This window comes from Amphiprion ocellaris, chromosome 10 (assembly GCF_022539595.1).
Source record: "Amphiprion ocellaris isolate individual 3 ecotype Okinawa chromosome 10, ASM2253959v1, whole genome shotgun sequence".
NCBI classification, from domain to species: domain Eukaryota; kingdom Metazoa; phylum Chordata; class Actinopteri; family Pomacentridae; genus Amphiprion; species Amphiprion ocellaris.
Genome location: NC_072775.1, coordinates 18,593,625 through 18,612,177, shown reverse-complemented (window position 1 = coordinate 18,612,177; position 18,553 = coordinate 18,593,625). Strand labels below are relative to the sequence as shown.

At 41.8% G+C, this 18,553-nt stretch overlaps 1 protein-coding gene across 2 annotated transcripts; it reads right to left on the bottom strand.

Annotated features, from left to right (window-relative positions):
- Positions 1-196: 196 nt before the first annotated feature.
- On the bottom strand, positions 197-17,059 carry dspa (desmoplakin a). 2 transcript variants are annotated; one of them, XM_023270493.3, is made up of 24 exons: positions 16,703-17,059; positions 15,662-15,746; positions 15,307-15,425; positions 14,819-14,963; positions 12,847-12,972; positions 12,639-12,698; positions 12,361-12,528; positions 11,602-11,706; positions 11,426-11,521; positions 11,220-11,345; positions 10,850-11,002; positions 10,573-10,727; positions 10,176-10,302; positions 9,815-10,001; positions 9,036-9,298; positions 8,630-8,811; positions 8,350-8,488; positions 7,667-7,860; positions 7,362-7,524; positions 6,975-7,058; positions 6,767-6,874; positions 6,403-6,501; positions 4,410-6,224; positions 197-3,946 (listed from the first exon to the last, which is right to left on the bottom strand). In XM_023270493.3, exons 1-24 carry the CDS (start codon positions 16,933-16,935, stop codon positions 734-736), a joined length of 8,145 nt encoding a protein of 2,714 aa, XP_023126261.2. In that variant the 5' UTR covers positions 16,936-17,059; the 3' UTR covers positions 197-733. The 2 variants fall into 2 exon arrangements, with proteins under 2 accessions (XP_023126261.2, XP_023126262.1); XM_023270494.3 differs by having other exon boundaries at positions 5,727-6,224; positions 16,703-17,058.
- Positions 17,060-18,553: the final 1,494 nt, after the last annotated feature.

Here is an 18,553-nt window from a genome sequence, read left to right as displayed (position 1 = left end):
TTTTGTCTTGTAACAAATGTTTCTTGTAACAGTTACTGTCTACTGATTTGCAACACAAATTTTTTTTTAATTAAAAAAAATGTTGTTCTGGAAAGTACCAGTTTTATATGTCCATTCCAATATAAAAATTTAAGCTGGGACACAATCTTTAATGCACAATACAGCTGGTGTGAATGAATGAGTACATAAACTCATACAAATTGCTATGACAACTTTATTTTTAATCACTCAACAGTAACATTTTAATGGCAAGGAATTTTAATAAATGATTGTTACTTTGTCAGATAAGTATATTAAGCTAAACCTCAGCATTTGCAATTAACAAAAAATGTTCTCTTAAAAAAACATGAATCAATCTGCGATAACCACATAACAAAAAACTGCAAAATAGCAAAAAAAAGCACAATTAATTCTGAGACCATGCTGAATCTGAGGTCAACAGGCATCTAACATTCTAAAAAAAAATATATTAAAATGAACTGTGACAAATATATTCATTTAACATTTGTGTGTTACAACAATAGGGTGATAGTACTGAGCATTTAATATTGAGACACAATGAATCAATAAATCTGCAAAACATCAAGACATTTATATGAATTCAGAATCAGATTAAGCAATTAAACAAATAAACCCTCCCAAATCTTGTAAGTAGAAGTAAAATGTTTTGAAAAGCAAACAGTTATAAAGTAGTCACACTGCACAGAAGCTGCTGGTAACAACTAATCTAAATTTAGTTGGAGCTATAGGTGGTGCTGCTGGAAGAGAAAGAGGTGTAGGAGTAAGTGGAGGAATAATCTACACTGCCTCTACGAGATCCACTCCTGGAGCCGGCACGAGAACCAGCCCTGGACCCAGAGCGAGACCCAGGGTTAGAGACGTTATAAGGGCTGCTGATGCCCTTTGTGGACATAGACGAGGCCTGTAGCATCTTCATACCATTGCTTTCCTCCACCATACAGCTGTCCATGGCTTCTTTGTAGGAGATCTTCAGCTTAGTCTTGGGACAGTTCAGGTTCTTCTGGTGGTTCCGAGATTCCTGCAGCTTTTGGGCTGCTTGACCATCTAGCCAACCTCGGCGGATAGCCTCTTCGATGGAGATGCGCCGACCGGAGCCAGGCTCTATCAGGCCTCCTGTCAGGTACTGAAACTCCAAAAATCTCTGGCCAGCCTCATAAGGCAGCCATGTCTCCTTTACTGCTTCTGCTACAGACATCCTCCTTTTTGATTTCACATCCTCAAAACCAACATAAGCTTTCTGGGCAGCTTTCAGCTTATTTGCCATGCTGTCATCAATGATGCTCTGATGGACAGCGTCCTGCAGGGACAGCCTCTCGCCAGTAGCAGGGTTGATGATTCCGCCTGTGCATGCCTGGGCCTCCAGCAATCTCTGTGCTGTAATAGTGTCAACTATGCCTCTTCTGAGCCCCTCTGGGATAGTAATCTTCTCCAAGGTCTCTGTGTCAAATATGGCTGCCACAGGGCTCTGGTCATCAAACATCTCTGGGGGAGACACTGTAATAGAAATGCTGTTGAAGCGTTTACGGACAGTAGGAGAGGACGGCTGTGTGGGGCTGCTGCAGGTGACCATGTCATCAACACTGCTGGCTGCAAGGACCATTTCAGAGCTGCTGGTTTTGCTGGTGATTTCATCTGCAAACTGGGTCAAGGTTAGGGTTCCAGCACGATACTGATCGAAAGACTTTTGATCGATGACGCCACGTTGCAGGCAGTCCTGAATGTCATACTGTGTTCCAGTTTTCCTGTCCACTATCACCAGACGTGCAGAGCCATCTGCTCCCCTGATGGTTATTTCCTCCCACTCGCACTCCTGTTCCGACAACTCCAGGAAAGTGTCATAGTCAATGAGCTCCCGATGATAGGCCTCCCTCACTGACATCTCAAGCCCAGTGTCTGGGTCAACGATTACAACCCGCCTTTTGCGGAGGACATTGGTGCGGCTCTCAGAGGACTTCTGGGGCTTCGACTTGTCTTTGAGTGGCAAGAGTATCAAGCCTGTTTTGCTATCTGTGATGCACCTGTCCTTCAGCTGAAGATATGTCAAGTTATCCTTGGTGTTAGGATCAAAGAACCCTTTTGTGTCATCTCCTTCATAAGCTAAGATTTCATTCATCTCCCTATCAAAATAGCCTCTTCTATAGGCAACATCGACATCAATACGATGGCTCTCAACAGGGTCAATAATCCCACCACTGGCAATCTGGGCCTCAAGCAGTCGGATTCCATGACCTTTCTCAATAAGATCTTTCTCAATAGCCTGGAAGAGGGAGATTGTTTTTCCTGTCTCTGGGTCTCTGTATCCAGTTACTGCCTTCTCTGCAGACAACAGCTTACCCTTAAACTCCTTCCCTATCAGGCCTCTCTTTGCAGCTTCCTCCACTGTCAAGAAGACATTGTTGACTGGATCAACAATGAAGCCAGAAGCAGCTTGGGCCTCAAGAAGCTCCAGAGTGGTTCCTCTCATGAGCAGACCCTCCTTCATTGCACGATAAAAAGGCAGTATTCTGTCATTGGCCTCATCATACACACCTGCAATACAGGTAGAGCCATAGAGATAGGTCTTTAGTTTGTCTTCAATGTCTTTACTGGTGAGTTTGCCCTGATTGAGCTTCTGCAAGTCAGTTGCATCCAGCAGTTCAGCGTTGACCAGATCTGTGACAGAGACTTCACCACGGATACCCTTCACTGTCATGGGCTTTTCTGGACCACGGACCAGAAGCAAGCCAGAAACAGGTTCCACTGTGCACTTCTTTCGAAGGTCATTATAACTTATCTTTTCTCCTGTTGTTGGATCCAGGTAGCAGGCAGGTTTCTTGTTCAAAGCCCTGTGGAGCTCCTCATCAATAAGATTGCGATTCAAGGCCAGATCTTTGGGAAGAAACACACTCAGAGCAGGGTCCAATATGCCTCCAATAGCCTCCTGGGCCTGGAGCAAGCGGATGGCAGTGTCTTTGTCTATGCGGCCTTGTTTGCAAGCCTGACCCACAGATAACACTTTGCCAGTGTATGGATCAGTGAAGCCTGTGCTAGCTGCCTCTGCTGTCACCAAGGTGTCTCTGTCTTCAGTATCCACAATCCCTCTGGAACAAGCTGTATCCACAGGCATCTTCTCATTAAAGACAGGGTCAACTATGTACCCTGTTGCTGCTTGAGCTTCCAGGAGCATGAGAGCACTTTCTGGACTGAGGAGGTTCTTGTTCTTGGCTTCAGTGAATGGCATTTTACCTTGAGAACCCGTTGTCATGCCAGCAATGATGCCAGTACCTTTTAGGTTAACCTGGATGTTTGCAGCTACCTCATCCACTGTCTTTTTTCCCTTTAGGAGGTCATCTAGAGTAGCTTTGCTGATTATACCACAGTCACAAAGCTGGTGTGCTGTGACTTTGCGGCGAACTCCATCAAATAGGAGCTTTGATGGATCAATTGTTAGGACTTTCTCATCTGTCTGCGTCTGCCTAGTCAGGGTGCTGGGTCTTTGCTGCAATCTCTGTATCTCTCTTTCCAGGAAATCTCTCCTGAGAGCCAAGTCGGATGCCTCCTTCTCCGAGGTCAACAGACGGCTCTTGTACCTCTCTTCAACACTTCTCAGCTCCCTCATAAGCCTCTCAATCTCATTCTTCAGGGAGAGCCTCTCTCGATCAGCCTTGTCCCTGTCTGATTCAACCTGCCTAATCTGACTGTCTTTCCGCTCATACTGGCTCTTCAAAGAGTTGAACTCGTTAAAGATGGAATTTTTCTCATCCTGCAGCCGCTGTTTGTTGCGAAGCTCAGTCTCTAGTGTGAGTTTTATGCGGGTGAGCTCCTCTTCGAGCCTCTGCTGACGGTTCTTGTCCTGCTCCAGCAGTTTAAGCTTAGATCGCAAACTATCCCTCTCCATCTGCAGCTCACTGTATTGGCTTTGGGACTCATGCACCATCATAGATGTCTGTTGAGAGATTAAAAAAAAAAAGAACATCAGTATAAGTAAAAAAATGTCAAAATATATTTTACACACGTGCTTGTAATATATATGAAATTGAAATTAGATTACATGTTTTAAAATTTACAATAACAGAGATGCGTGCACGCAGTTTCCAAAATTTTAGTGCATGTTGCAAATGTATGTGTAGTGTTGAATAAAGTGATTGTTATGTAGTATGTTTAAAGTTCAGTGACATAATGTGACACATGGAAAAGTATTAATGGCATGCATATCCAAGCAAAAGCATTTGTAAGTAATGAACCACATGCAAAACAATCTAAAATCATCAGCCTGAGTATCTTTACAAAGATACCAGGGCTACTTTAAAATCAAATTGAGTCCTAGTGCACATATAAAGATTCATGCAAGCAGCAAGGGAAATTAGTTGTATTATTTGGAGGTGATCCTTCAATGCAATCAAAAATACCTCAATAGATTGCTTTTGGATTTTGTCTATTTCCAGTTTAAGCTTTTCTCTCTCCTGAGTCAGGTCAGTGATGAGAGCCTGGAGCTCCGCTGTCCTCTTGGTGCTACTCTGAAGCTGGACATGCAAGGCTGAGATCTGAACGGCACTTTCTCCATCAATAGCGTCTTTGCTAAGCTTCAAGTCATCTCTGTCCTGTCTAACTGCTCTCAACTCCTCTTCTAACTTCAGTCTCTCCTTGGTGAGGTTCTGTGTCAGAGTCTTCAGCTTTTCAATTTCTGTAGTGTATTCATTAAGTTGGCGACTCTTTTCTTCAATGGTCTTGTACAAGCTTTCATTACGTTGGTTGAGTTCTTTAATTCTGGCCAGTTCCTGCTGGAGCTTCTGCTTCAGTGTCTTCAGTTCAGCTGACACAGCTGCCAGTTCATCCTTGGTCACTTTATGATCCCTCATGCTCTTGTCCAGAGCCTCCTGGAGAGCCTTGAGGTCCTGCTCATACTTTCTCCCAGAGCTGGAGGCCTCTATCTGAATAGATTTCAGTGTGCTAATAGTGGTAGTGTGCTCTCTGCAGGTATGGTTCACCCTCTCCAACTCAGCCTCCATTCGCTTTCTGCGAGTGAACTCCTCTTGAGTCGCTTTCTTTTGCTTTTCCAACTCAGCTTCAACCCCATCCAGAGAGGACTGAAGTTCCTGGATACGACTCTGCAGTCTGGCAGAACTCTGCTCAGCCTTAGTTTTCTCACTGGCCTGCTTCTCCAGCTCCACTCGGGTAATACGGACCTCCTGCTCAGACACTTTGAGCTTGTTGATTGCCTCCAGATAGGAGGTGTTCTTTGCCTTCAGCTCTGCTTGAGCTTGTTTCAGGTGACTAATTTCCAGTTCCAGAGATCTCCTCTTCTTCTCTTCTTCCTCCAGGTTAAATGTCAGTGTGCTGATCTGCCTGGACTTCTCCTGATTGTTTTTAGTGGCTTCCTTTAATTTAAGCTCATAGTCTTCTCTCTGGTGTGTGAGTGTTCTCAGCTGCACTTCCAGCTCACTGCGCATCCTCGTCTCTTGTGCCACTGAGGCCCTCTGCTGGTTGGCCTCCTGCTCTGCTCTGCTTTTCTGCTCTTCTGTGTGAGAAATGGACAGCCTCAGTCTCCTCAGCTCCTCCTCCAGGTCTCTCTTCTCAGCAGTGAGTCTGTCAACTTGCAGCCTCAGGTCTGCTGCATCCTCTTCTTTCTGCTGCGAGGCCTTCAAGATCGTGGTCTTGGTAACGTGGATCTCTGTCTCGTACGTCTGCTTAAGCTGGTTAATCTCCTGGGTGCACTGAGTTCTTACCTTTGAGATATCTGATTCAGCATTTCGTCGACGTGCTGCCTCCTCGTCCAGCTGTATCTTCAGCCTTTCCAGTTCACGTTCTTTGTCCTTCACGGTCTTCTCTAAGTCAATCTTGGACCAGTTGAGCTCTTCCAGTTCTTTCTGTCTACGGCGAACAGTCGCCTCATACTCTTCCTGCTGGCTGGTATAGCGCTCCTCTGCCAACCTTCTTTTTCTCTTCTCTTCGTCCAGCTGGTATTTAATGCGGGTCAGCTGGTCGTTAAGGTCTTGAAGGTGGCTGTGTGTGCTATCCAGGCTCTCTTTGGCTGCATTAGCTTGCATTGCTGTGGTTCTCTTCACTTCCTCCATAGAAATGAGTTGGTCCTGTGACTGAGTGAGCTCCAACTTGTAGCGAGCCAAAGCATCTTCCAGAGATTTGTTTTTCTGACCACGATCCTGGAGATCCTCCTTTAGACGCCTCAATTCCTCCTCCAGCATTTCTATCTTAGTGTTTCTTATCTGACGAGAACGACAAAAACAGAAAGAGTGCCAGTCAGTTCCAACAACCTATTTGTTCAATAATCCTTCATTTACTATACTATTTATTCTTACTTATATTATTATCATATATTGCAATATTATTGACTTAAAGGAAACAATGTTCTCTTAAATCACATTACACACATGCAATACTTACCTTTAGCTCTTCCATGTTCTTCAGCAACTCCCCTAGGAACTTGTAGTAGTCACTAGAGCGGGTAAGCAGCTCGATGTAACGTGTCTGGAGGTCAGACGCCTGATGGAGATAAAATTAATGGTTATGATTACTGATGTTTAGCAGTAAGGTGTTAATCACATCACAGTTCTATATTTAAATGGCAAATGCAACTAAGGGATTAACCTTGGGGGTCTAACATTAGCTGATCCCACAAAGGAAATAGCCATTATCTAACAGAGAACTTAATAAATACTGAATAATTCAGAAAGGATCTGCCAAATGTATAGTAATAACAACTAGGGATGAAAATTGAGTGACTTAAAAAAATTGAAAGTGCTCATACCTCTTGCCTGACTGCAGAAGCAGGGGACTGCAGCATAGTTCTCTTGATAGGAACATTAAGCAGAGTTTCCAGGCCTGAACTGTAGGAGGCTAGCTGCAGCTCGTAGTCCTGCAAACACACAATGCAAAATGATCATTTGTGCCATACTTGCATGTGGCAGCTCAACAAGATGTATAACTGTAACAGAGCACATTAACTGACAACCAACCTTTATAGAGGAAGCACAGGTGTCTGCGTTCTTCTGCACATCTTCCACTTTCTCCTTCCTTCCTTTAATTTCAGTGTGAAGCGCCTGTGCAATACAAAGAAGAGAGGTCATTAAATTCACTGATTTAATCTGACATCAGTCTGTGCTGCTTCTGGAACATCCACTGGTTTATTCGACACAATTTCTAATGACAATATAAGCTGTCCACATGAGATTTTTTCATCTCACTTTTAGAGATCATCTGAGGAACAGCTGATAATTTTACAACACTTTCTACATCTGTTGCTGTGAAATATATAAAATCCACACAGTAAATGGTGGCTATTTCTAATTCCAAACCAGATGAATCTGCTAAGAATATGTTGGTGTAAATAATGAAGGGCATGCCTTCTGTTGGTTGAGGTGGTCCATTAGAGTCTGGATGTCGTTGAGCTTCACCGCCTGAAGGGTATCCTGGCGCTTCCTGGCATTGTCTATCCACTGATCCAAGGAAGTGCTGCTCTGCTGATAATGTTGTAGCTGTTTCTCCTGCTTCTCCAAGTCCCACACTCTGAAAGGAAAGAGTGAGTGGAAGAGGAAGGAATGAAAGGGTATTTTTAGTGTTGTTACCAGCAATGACGAACAGAGGATATGGAAAAATATTCGTAGGTAAGGAAGACATGTGCCTACGTGTACAGATCATCCTACTATACCTGCTATCAATCTGTGTCTGGATGCGACGCCAGCGGTCAGACATCTGTCCCACCAGGTCTGAGTACTTGGACAAATCTACGTCACACTTGTGGAAGGACTCAGAGATTTGACCGTTCCAGTGCACTGCTTTACCCAGGTCAGACTCCATAGATGTCAGCAGGTCTCTTTTTTGCTCCAGCTCATTCTTCATTTGCTTTTAAATGGAATCACAAATAAAGATCAATCACAAATCTTACTTGCAAGTAATGATGGGCACTGTGACAATATATACATTATATGATTTTTGGATTGACCAAGAATCTATGTTTGAAATACATCTGCAATCAATTCAAATCAGAATTTTGTAACTTGATATTTCAAACATAAACACCAACTGTTTATCGAAATAATCTTTAGTAGTCTTTATCGTGGTCATCAAATTTCTGCTTATTTGCCTGGAAATGCTATAGCATAACATATGGGTATTTAAGTATTATGTTATTTTGTGAAATTTTAGCTTGATACATCAATTAACTCTAAAAAATTGCACGTCAACCCACTTTTAGCATTTTTGCATTGAAAATAAACTCAAAAAAACTGAGATGCGAATGAAAGCTCAGAAAAAGACTATATTTTGTGTAAGCCTTTAAAACTGGAAGGCAAGCAATAACAGCTCATAATAAAAATAGAAAGTGTGTCAAACCTTTAGCGTGGTCCGATAGTTTTCAATTTCACGGAGGTCCAGAGAGCTGGTCTCCTTCTCGGTCAGCCGGGCCTCGTGAGCTTTGATCAGATCCTCAGCCTGGAGGAGGCTTTGAAGCAAGGCCTTGATTGCTGACAGTCTGTTGCAAACACAAAGTTGTGACATTAAATGATCAGTACAGTTGGATGTTGCCTCAAGTTCTGTTCCCAGAATTCATGTCTGCTTCCAGATTATGGCAGAAAAAATTAAAAGGTGGTGCAAAGAGCCTAAAATAAAATACCTCTGAATGTAAGCTGAGTAGAGACCCTGCAGGCCTCCCAGTTTTTGGTTGATGATTTCCAGTTCGGAGCGGAGGAATTTGGCTTGTTCGGAGTCAGCAGGTATCCCTTCCAGCTGCTTTATGATCCTTTCTCTTAGACGCAGGTACTCATCATGTATGGAGTCCAGATCTTGGTGCACATTCTGGAAATCAAAAGGATGTGACATTTAGCTGAATAAAGCCAAATCAGGAAAGATTGATTGATTGATTGATTGATTGATTGATTGATTGATTGATTGATTGATTGATTGATTGATTGACAAACAGCCCTTTATAAAATTAATTAGCAATTTCCTTGAAATAAAATGTACATATGTTGAACATTTGCAAGCATATTTTTCCCCCCCAAAAATAACAGGTTACATACCTGCAGCTTCTGAATGTTCACCGAGCACTCGTGCACACTGTTGTCTCCCAGGGGAATGTGCAGATGTCTGGTGAGGCCAGATTCAGCCATCTCCAGCTTGCGTCTCAGCTCTTGCAAACTGCTGAGCAGTGTAAGGCTGAGGGTAGAGGTGGACTGTGGAGGCTGGGTGGTGACTTTGGTGACAGTGGTCTTGGTGATTTTGGAAGTTTTGCTGGTGTCCTGTTTCTGGGTTTCAGTCTTCGTCGATTCCTCCCCTTTGCTGGCTGGTAGAAACATGGGAAAATGTAATTTAATAATGGAAAACAACAGCACTGTTTTTGCAAATTTAGTAGGTAGTTTGTGTAGACATACTAAGCAACATTTGTGATTTGGTATGTAAACTTTTTTGGAGGTGTTAGGGGTTTTGTTTAAGTGTAAAGTAGCATTTTTGTCATTTTTTGTGTGAAAAAATTGAAACATTAAACAATGGCTCTTAATACAAAATGATAAATGTAAAGGCCAATTTGTGGTTTTGACATCTCCATGTCTGCAAGACAGACGTTTGTGCGCAGCTCAAAATTTGAGATTGTGCAGACTGACTGCACAGTGAGACCACTGAAGAAATAAACTGGATTCTTATTTACAAAAGTCAATTTACCCAAGTGCAGCACATTCATAATTCATAATGTATGCTTACCGTTAAGCTCAGCAGGTCAGAGCCAGCTGTTCTAGCACGCTGGATCTGATAGACAACAACTAGAGTAGCAGTGCTAAAAGAATGTGTTGCATTTTACACTTACTGTAAGCAGGCAGCTGGACAATCAGTGTGTCATAGTGGGTCTGGGCTTTGTCAAAGTGACCCTGGATGACCTTCTTATCCTCTTCCCCGAACATTTCAGAACCTTGACTGGTCCGCAGGAACTCCTGGTAGTGAGTTTCCAGTCTTTTGATGACGCTGCGGTACTCCTCAGGACGCATCTTGGACAGCTGCGGGACAAGTGAGATGGATTAGATAAGGCAAAAGACACAAGAGGAGAGTAAAATCCTATGGACATTGTTTCGGGTAAGGCTCTACTGTTATTTATTTAAAAAAAAAACAAAACAATAAGTCATTTTAAAAGTAAAACCGAGACATGATCTGTGTTGTTTGTAACATCTTACCATACTGAGAGTGAGGGAGTTGATGTAATTGATGTCTTTGAGGCAATACTGCCATGAGATGAGACTCTTGATGTTGATGTAGAGCTGATTCCAAATGGCCATGATGGCTTCATAATACTGCTCATTTCTAGAACAGAACAAACAATTAGTCACTACTCAGGAGAAACTGCAAACTTAGAAGTCATATTGACTAAAGGACTCTACAGATTAACTGGACAATGTTAAACTTCTGAAGTTATAATCCCATATACTCCCGCAATGTATCCAATAATGTATCTGGACACCAGTGTAGAAAAATAAAATAAATCCAGACTTCACCAGGTCTAACAGCATTTGAGCAGGATTTTCTCACACCATGTTGGATCTCCAGTCCTCCCAGTCACTGAATGTTTCTTACTTGTTGGCAAGGCCGATGCTGAGTGGGTTTGGTGGGGGGATGAGCAGACACACGGAGGGAATCAGCATGTCGAGACCTCCAGGTCCTGTCACAAGCCACTTGCTGCGCTGCGAGTTGTCCTTCAGGATGCCCTCATTCCCTTTCATTATGCCTTTCTGAAACACACATAAACCATACAAACAGAAGACACACTGAGTTACACTTGTAATGTTTCACTTTATACTCTTTAAATGTGTGCATGTGTGTGATAGATGGAGACAAAGATCATATATCCCACCTGGTCTTGTTTAAAGTCACACAAAGCCTGGACTATGACAGGGCTGCTGCTCTTCTCCTCAGGGTTGCGAGGTTTCAGCCGAACTATGGTCTTAGACTTGCTGACCAGACTCTGGACCTGCCTCTTATTCTCCATGACACGTTCTTTCTCTTTCTGTGAAAACAAAACAGACAGGAGTTCCTTACTGAGCAAATGTATGCTGTAACTTTCAGAAGTCAGCTTTTTAGTCTTTTAAGGTTCAGACTTGCAGAAGCATTCCATTTAGTCTCATAAAAAGCTGGTCTAACTCGCAAAATCTTGACACCCCTGTTCACAGCTGTAGGAAAACACATACAGGGAAGTCCTGTACTTAAAAAGAGTACAATGATACCTCCAGGTTTTTCAGGAGCTCAGCGAGGTTTTCCAGTGGAGTGTTCTTGTCACAGGAGAATTTGCTTCGGATCGTCTCATGCTCCCTCTGCAGCTTCGCATAGGTCTCATTGGCCTCTTTGAAAAACTGCATACGAAGAGTTTTGATGAGGGTTAACATGCAAATATTTGAAGCTCTATTTTCATCAGACAGGCCCGAGCACTTACTTGGCTGTAGGCGGCATTCTCCTTCAAATGAACATGGATACACTTGGTGATCTGGAGAAGCCAGCTCCACTGGGTCTGTAAGGTGTCCATGTAGGCCTGAGGGCGAACACACACAGTCATAAGCACCAAAACACGCCATAAAGTGCTGTTTGAGATGGGAAAAGTGGAAAACTTACTTCAATCTTATCTGAGGCAGGATGGTTGCTGTTCAGGAGATTGTCTGCTTTCACCTTCAGCTTGTTCAGGTCCTTCTCCTTCTCCTCCAGGTCCCTCATCAGCCTCTGTCAAAAAAATAAAAAATAATACAGAAAGTTAAAATACCAAAAGTCTACAGTGTGGACTTAGAAAGCCAACCGACATTAACCCTCTGAAACACCTGAATTTACAATACATTTTTGCTCCTGCCACATTTGTAAAGTTCTACACCTCTATGGAAACAGAAGTACAGAGATTTTTTAAAATCTGGAATCAACATATGCAATATTTCAACAAGTATACACAGCATTACTAATACTGAAAAAAATACTGTTGCTTACATATGTGTCTCGTATCTGCTCTGTGTAAACACTGCCTGCAGTTTAGCCTGTCAGCTAAGCATAGGAGCACAGAATTCTCCATTTTTTAAAAAAAACAGAATCTGGTTTATTTTGGATATTTTTTAAAATCATATATATAGAATAAAAGAATTTTGCTGAAAAATTTGAATTATAAGCTTAGATTTTGTTATGCTTTCCAATGGAAGGAACAACACAGATGAGTAGTTCAAGGACTGTCAAAAGGCTGCCAATCTGAAAGCTTCTACAGTTTCTAACTCTGATAAATGGTGTAATCATTTGATTTGTTTTTTCAGCTAACATGCCTTTTAAACCAGCCTGTTGGTTTTTAGGGTTCAAGGGTTGAAGTGAAATAAAAAGAGTTTCGACAGAGATTCTTACAGAGTAGCTCTCTTGCTTCTTGGGGATGTACTGGTCAATGTTTTTGTCTCCCCAGTCAAACACAAGCTCCTCCTCCTCCTTCTCATTCACCCACATGATCTCTCGGGAGATCTCTTCAATGATGCTCTGAAGGTCTCGTAGCTGGCTCACTCGGCTGTGGGACATTTTCTAAAACAGACACAAGGAAAACTTTTGAATGTGATACAAAGCAACAATGCTGATAATAAAGAAAGACACCTATTGTTACAAATATTTTTTATACAAGCACATGGTTTTACCTGCAGACTGTCCCATTCTTGGTCCAGCATGGAGAGGTTGTACTTGTCAAATCTTGACGTCTATAAAAGAGATTTTGTTTGTGCTCAGTTTGGAGAAAGATTACAGAATATAAAGCTTTTGCACATAGATGATAAGGCTCCTCACAAATTTACCGCTTAGCTAAAACAGCCCCAAGTAAAAGTGAAACACAGCAGGAAGAAAACTCACCAGGTCATCTCTGGCTCGCTCTACTTCTGGGCTCCGCTGGATTGAGCTGTGGAGTTTGTTGTGGCTTAGAATTTGCTTTTCTATGGTGGCTGAGTCATCTCCCCATGGAGCTGTTTCAATCATGCGCTGTAAGATACAGAGCGGTAGTTTGTCAGTTACTGAAACACAGTAACTGCTAAACACAACTGCAACGTCAAAGGCAACTTCAACTTAGGGAAAATATTATATTCTACAATGTGTTTCTATTTAAGAGTATATCAAGTAGCACATACTGTGTGTATATGCAAATCATAAACAATAAGGGTCATGCAAACATATAATGAAAAGACCAAAACCAACAATGCATGAATACTTTATGACCCCCTATCCAGACTATAGCACTCTACCTTCAGTCTATTCATTTCTACTGGGGACAGCAATCACTTAAGTTGCAGTAATGGAGGTCTATGGCACAGAAGAAAAAGCTAGACAAGGTTTTGGATACACAGGCAGTACTGATGAGTATTGGCCCATTTATAAGACTGATTGAAATGAAAAAAAAAACAGAATATTACCAGCATTAGATTATACTCGGTAAGTACAGTATAATACTACAAACATACACTCCCTTCTTTGCAGTCCCTGGCCTCAAATCTCTGTCTTTTTCCTCTTTGACCTCTAGGTGTCAGCATATAATCATTAGGCCCACTGTTAAGCAGGAAACTATTCCAACTATTCCCCCCTTGTGCTCGGCTCTCAGCTTAGATAGGAGCTCTGCCAGTAAAGCAACCTTAGCCAGCCCCTGTTCTTCACTTGCATTTTTTTTCTCTCTCTTCTCTCCCAAGGCCTTTGTTCTCTCACCACTCCCTTTTTCTACATGAATACTTGACTGAAGCTACAAACGGCAAACCCAACTGTCAGCAATATGGCTAATATCTAACTGGGAAAGATCAACAAAGTCATGTATTATAATGTCAACACAATGCTTGAAAGAATGACCAAGCAGCACAAAGAAACTTTGGGGGAAAATTGTAGTTTCAGAGGTGATTTGGATCTATTTTTCTGGACAATAGACAATACCTAAAGTACAAAAACTGAGACAGAAAATGTGTGAAGCCACGTGACAGCATGGGGGTGAAAATGAAGGGTAATATATTGAAGGTGAGGCTCAAAGTGGTGACAGACTGACAGGGTGTGTTTTTGGTGGGATGGGAGGGTTGTGACAGAGTAGAAGGGCGTTTTCCCACAACCATGCTAGAGTTCAGCTGAACTGCCCTGTCCCATAACAACTGACTCAGTAGTGAGTGTCAGATTTCACACCCCTTTACTTCTTCTTTTCTCTTTTTTTTTTTTTTTTGGTTCCACAGCTTCTTTCCCGTCACTGCTGCCTCCCTCGTTCCCTGCTCTATTTCTTTCTTACTTTCCTCTCTCTAGCTCTTTCTCAAATGGCACTGCTCTCTCCTTTCCTTTGTTTCAATCCCTCTGCACCCCTCTCAGCCTCTTTCACTCACGGATCAGGTTTTGGCAGCGTGTCCAGATGGTTTCAGTTACGGGAGGTCAGAATAAGTGATAGGGTACGTTCATCCCTGCCTCCCTTTGCATGAGAAAACAGTGCACACTAATGCACCCACACAGGCACGCACACACATGTAGGTGCAATTACACAACCCGGACAAATGAGACAAAAATTGCTCTGCATAGCATCCAAGTTTTACCATGCACCTGCGGGTGATGTTGTCTCTGAATGCATCAGATAAGGATACAGATGCTGGTACAGATTAATTTTAGGAAGTTACTTGGAAGCATTGCAATTGTAAAAACCCAATTTATCCATTTGGTTATCTGACATATCTCTACGTATATTTACAATCTTGTGATGTGTCTTGATAAGAAAAAGATTCTCACAGTCACACTGAGTATTATAGTAATTACATATTTATTGTGTCTTTTTAATTCCGTTCTTTTGTATGTCCCTGGGGTATACAAAGCTCACCTTCTGTTGGGCAATCCAAGCTATGGCATCATTAAAGATTCTCCCCCCCTCGAGGGAACCCACACTGCCTCTGTTCCGTCGTATAGTCGTAGCACCGACGAGCTGCTGTTGGAGCCCTCCGTGCATGTGCTGAAACTGTTCTAGACTGCAGAGTTGTACAAAAAAGGAAAAAAAAATACTTTGTGAGCCTTTTCAGGGAACGCTGGTTGCACCGCTTCAAAGAGCACACATGGGGAGATACACGGAACCACATGTAGACGGCACTGAACTGTCTCTGTGTCTGGTTCGTTTCAGCGACGAAATACAATTCTGTTTTTATTCTGCAAGCTCATGCACTGTCATGCTATTTGAATTCAGCACTACCTACACCTGCTAAGCTGCAGGAAGGATAACTCAGGAGTGCTCACACAGTCCTGGCTGAACACAAATGCAAATATCGCACACACCGGCAGTTTGCAAAGTCACACACACACTGTATTTGGTCTTACTTTCTGAAAATATCACTGGGAATACGCATTTGCTGCAGCTCTCTGCCGCAGTTGCTCATCTGCTCCATGCACTCTGCAGCCATCATCAAAAACTTCTCCGCTTCCATGGCCGGACCCCCCTATAAAATCACAAAGAAAAGACACTGATGAAATAAATAAATTTGTATTTCGCTGAGCTGTGGCTGATGATATTATCAGCTCTCAACTCAGTTTTAAGTAATCTGTGATAATGTCACCTCACAGCCAAGTTAATCAGGCTTTTCTTATTATTCTCATCATTATTTTTCTACAGTTAAAGATTAAAACAAACAAATCGGATCAGTTATGTCCAGTGTTCTAAATGTGCAACACTTACACGCTGGATGGTCACTTTTGCTCTCTGAAGGAAATCCTGACACTGGTTGGTCAGGACTGCAGCTTTCTGCTGAATGGCTTGTACACTACACATAGAAATGAAAAAAACAATATATCACTCTAAAAAATAAATAAAACTGAACTGACCCCTATTTAAACACATCAGCAATTTCGTATGGTTAAACATTTTAAGGAAATTGTACAATAAAGTTGACAGAAAATGTGAAGTCAAAAGCAGCTTTTGATTTTTCAAGCTTTAATTTTAGTTTATATATAGATAATAGATCACTCAGTTGTGAAATCCTTGTAAATGATCACTAAAATCGAAACAGAAAATATCAGATGGAAGTTTTGTAACTAAAGTTAGGCTTTTATTTTAATTCAAAACACACTCATTCTGTGTTTTGAAGGTCTGATTGTGGGTCACTGAAGGGTCACCAACACACATCAACACACTGCTTTGGTCATGTCTGTGTAAACTCCACCACTGACGTAAATCGTGACTCCTATTTTACTTTGAAGCCATGAGTTCAGCATCCTGAGAAAAAGGAAACATCCCGACAACCTCTGGTACAGACACAGACTTAATGAATAACTGGAGGACATTTAAGGGTATGAAAGGATCTCACAATAATGTGTCTCATAGTATTAGGCAACAGATGAGGAGTGAAGATTACTTGGAAACATTTAGTATTAAAACCAATCAGAAAACGAGTCTTTCAGGAAAGCAGGTCAAGGCCTGAGATTCCTTTGGACTGACGAAACCCAGTGAGGCCAACAACAGGCTGCAATTTGCGCCCTTGGTGTGTGTAGCACTGCTATCCAAAGGTGAACCTGCAACGTTATTGGAACTTGCTCGGTGACATTTTAACTCTGTTACGGTGCAAATTTGAAAATACTTCATGTCCTCAGAAGATCTCACAATTTAGACTTTATATTTAATTATTTTTCACAAGGTAACGTCACTTCTGGTCTTGTTTTTGGACGCGCGTAAATGATCAACTTTCCCTCATATGGCAACAGGTGATCTGAAGACTCTTACCTCATTCCTCCACCTGGACCCCCAGCCATGCTGACTTGCACCCTCTGTCCTGCACCACCTCCGTGCACCGAGGTCCTGGAGTAGGTGTAGGTGTATCCGTCCCCTGCTGGGTAGTCCCCCTGGAAGCCGTTTCCACCGACGAACACGTCGTTTCTATAACTTGACAAATCCGGACGCGAGTTGCTCCTCTGGCCCATCGTGGCCAGTTTGGAAGTGGAGCCGTACATACTCATGTTTGCTGTCTCTGTGGTGTTTCAAGAAAGTTTCTGTATTGAATTTAGTTGCTGTCCAGATCGCGGACAGACCGTGCGCCTCTCCCCGCCCCGTCGTCTCCTGTTGCGCAGATAATGGTCTGCTGTGAATAGACGGAAGCTGGCTGCTTTTGGATAGAAACCACACCTTGCTGTCTTTACGAAACACCAACACCGTCCTGTGTGGGACGGCCGCCCTCCCCTCTCTGCTAGAATCTGTTCTAAACGTTATGTTGCAATGATTTTGAATTATGATGACGCACAGTGTGTTTAAGCTTGTTAACTCAGGAACGTTGTCATTACAGAGACACATAAGTAGCCTTAAATGTGAGCACAGATTATTGATTTATACAGACAGACTGTCAGAAAACGTTGATTCAGTTGTATATCATCAAGCGTGCCTCATTTTTTTGTAGGATTAATGGATTTTTAGTCTTTATTTTTGCAGTGTAAAAGCATGTTCACTGTCCATTAAACTGAACCTTCTTAAAAACAGTCACCGTTTTCAGTTGGAACGAAGATTTCTGTAACTATGCGGTGTTAAAAACCAACATAAACACAAAAAAACAACAAAAACAGCCACATTTTGCAATAATACAGTATGAAACCCTTCAAATCAAATTAAGTTCAACATTCAGGTGAAAAAGACAGAAAACTAAGTTCCCTTCTTGAGTCGTCTGTTCCCCACACAGCTTGAAACATGCACAGCACTGTGAAGTCAGAGATCCAGTGTTAATGCCTCTATTTGATCAATTAATAATAAATTATTTAGTCTAAAATGCCAATCTGAAGTTTTCAGGGCCCAAAGTGACCCTCAAAGTAATGTCCAGGTCGGATTATCAGTTAATAACTAAAAGACAAACCTGAGAAATACAGCAAATTATCACATCTGATGAAGTAAAATGAGATCGTTTCACAATTTGCTGTTAATGTTTACCTTGACTCCAAAGAACAACAACAAAAAGAAAAAAGCAAAACATTCATTGTAACTTTTGCTGTTATGATTTTGATTTCTGCTTGTAATCATCACCATAAGCATAAAGATGAGATTAGAGTCAGCTTTACTGTCATTGCACAGAGTACAAGTGCTAAGACAACAAAATGCATTTGTGCATATAACCAGACGTGCAAGAGCAAAATCAGTAAAAGTGCATTATATGCAGTAAGAATACACACAGTATGTTACATTATTAGCAGAATGAATAGTATGGACAGACACACTATGTATAGAAATAGAATAAGCTGTAGATAACACTACAAATGTGCATATAAAGGTGGAAATAAATTCAAGATTTTTATTTGTCACATGCTCTTACAGTATGTGCAGTGAAATGCAAAGTGGCTGTGCAGTTAGAATTTAAAGGACAGTTCATTTAAAAAATAATAAAAACAATAGGAAAAAAAGCCACAATATCATAAATAAATACACTACCAGTCAAAAGATTGAGGTCATTTAGAAATGCCCTTATTTTTAAAAGAAAATGCTTTTTTTTTTCAATGAAGTTAACAGTAAATGAATCAGAAATACAGTCTAGACATTGTTAATGTGGTAAATGACTATTCTAGCTGGAAATGACTGATTTTTAATGGAATATCTACA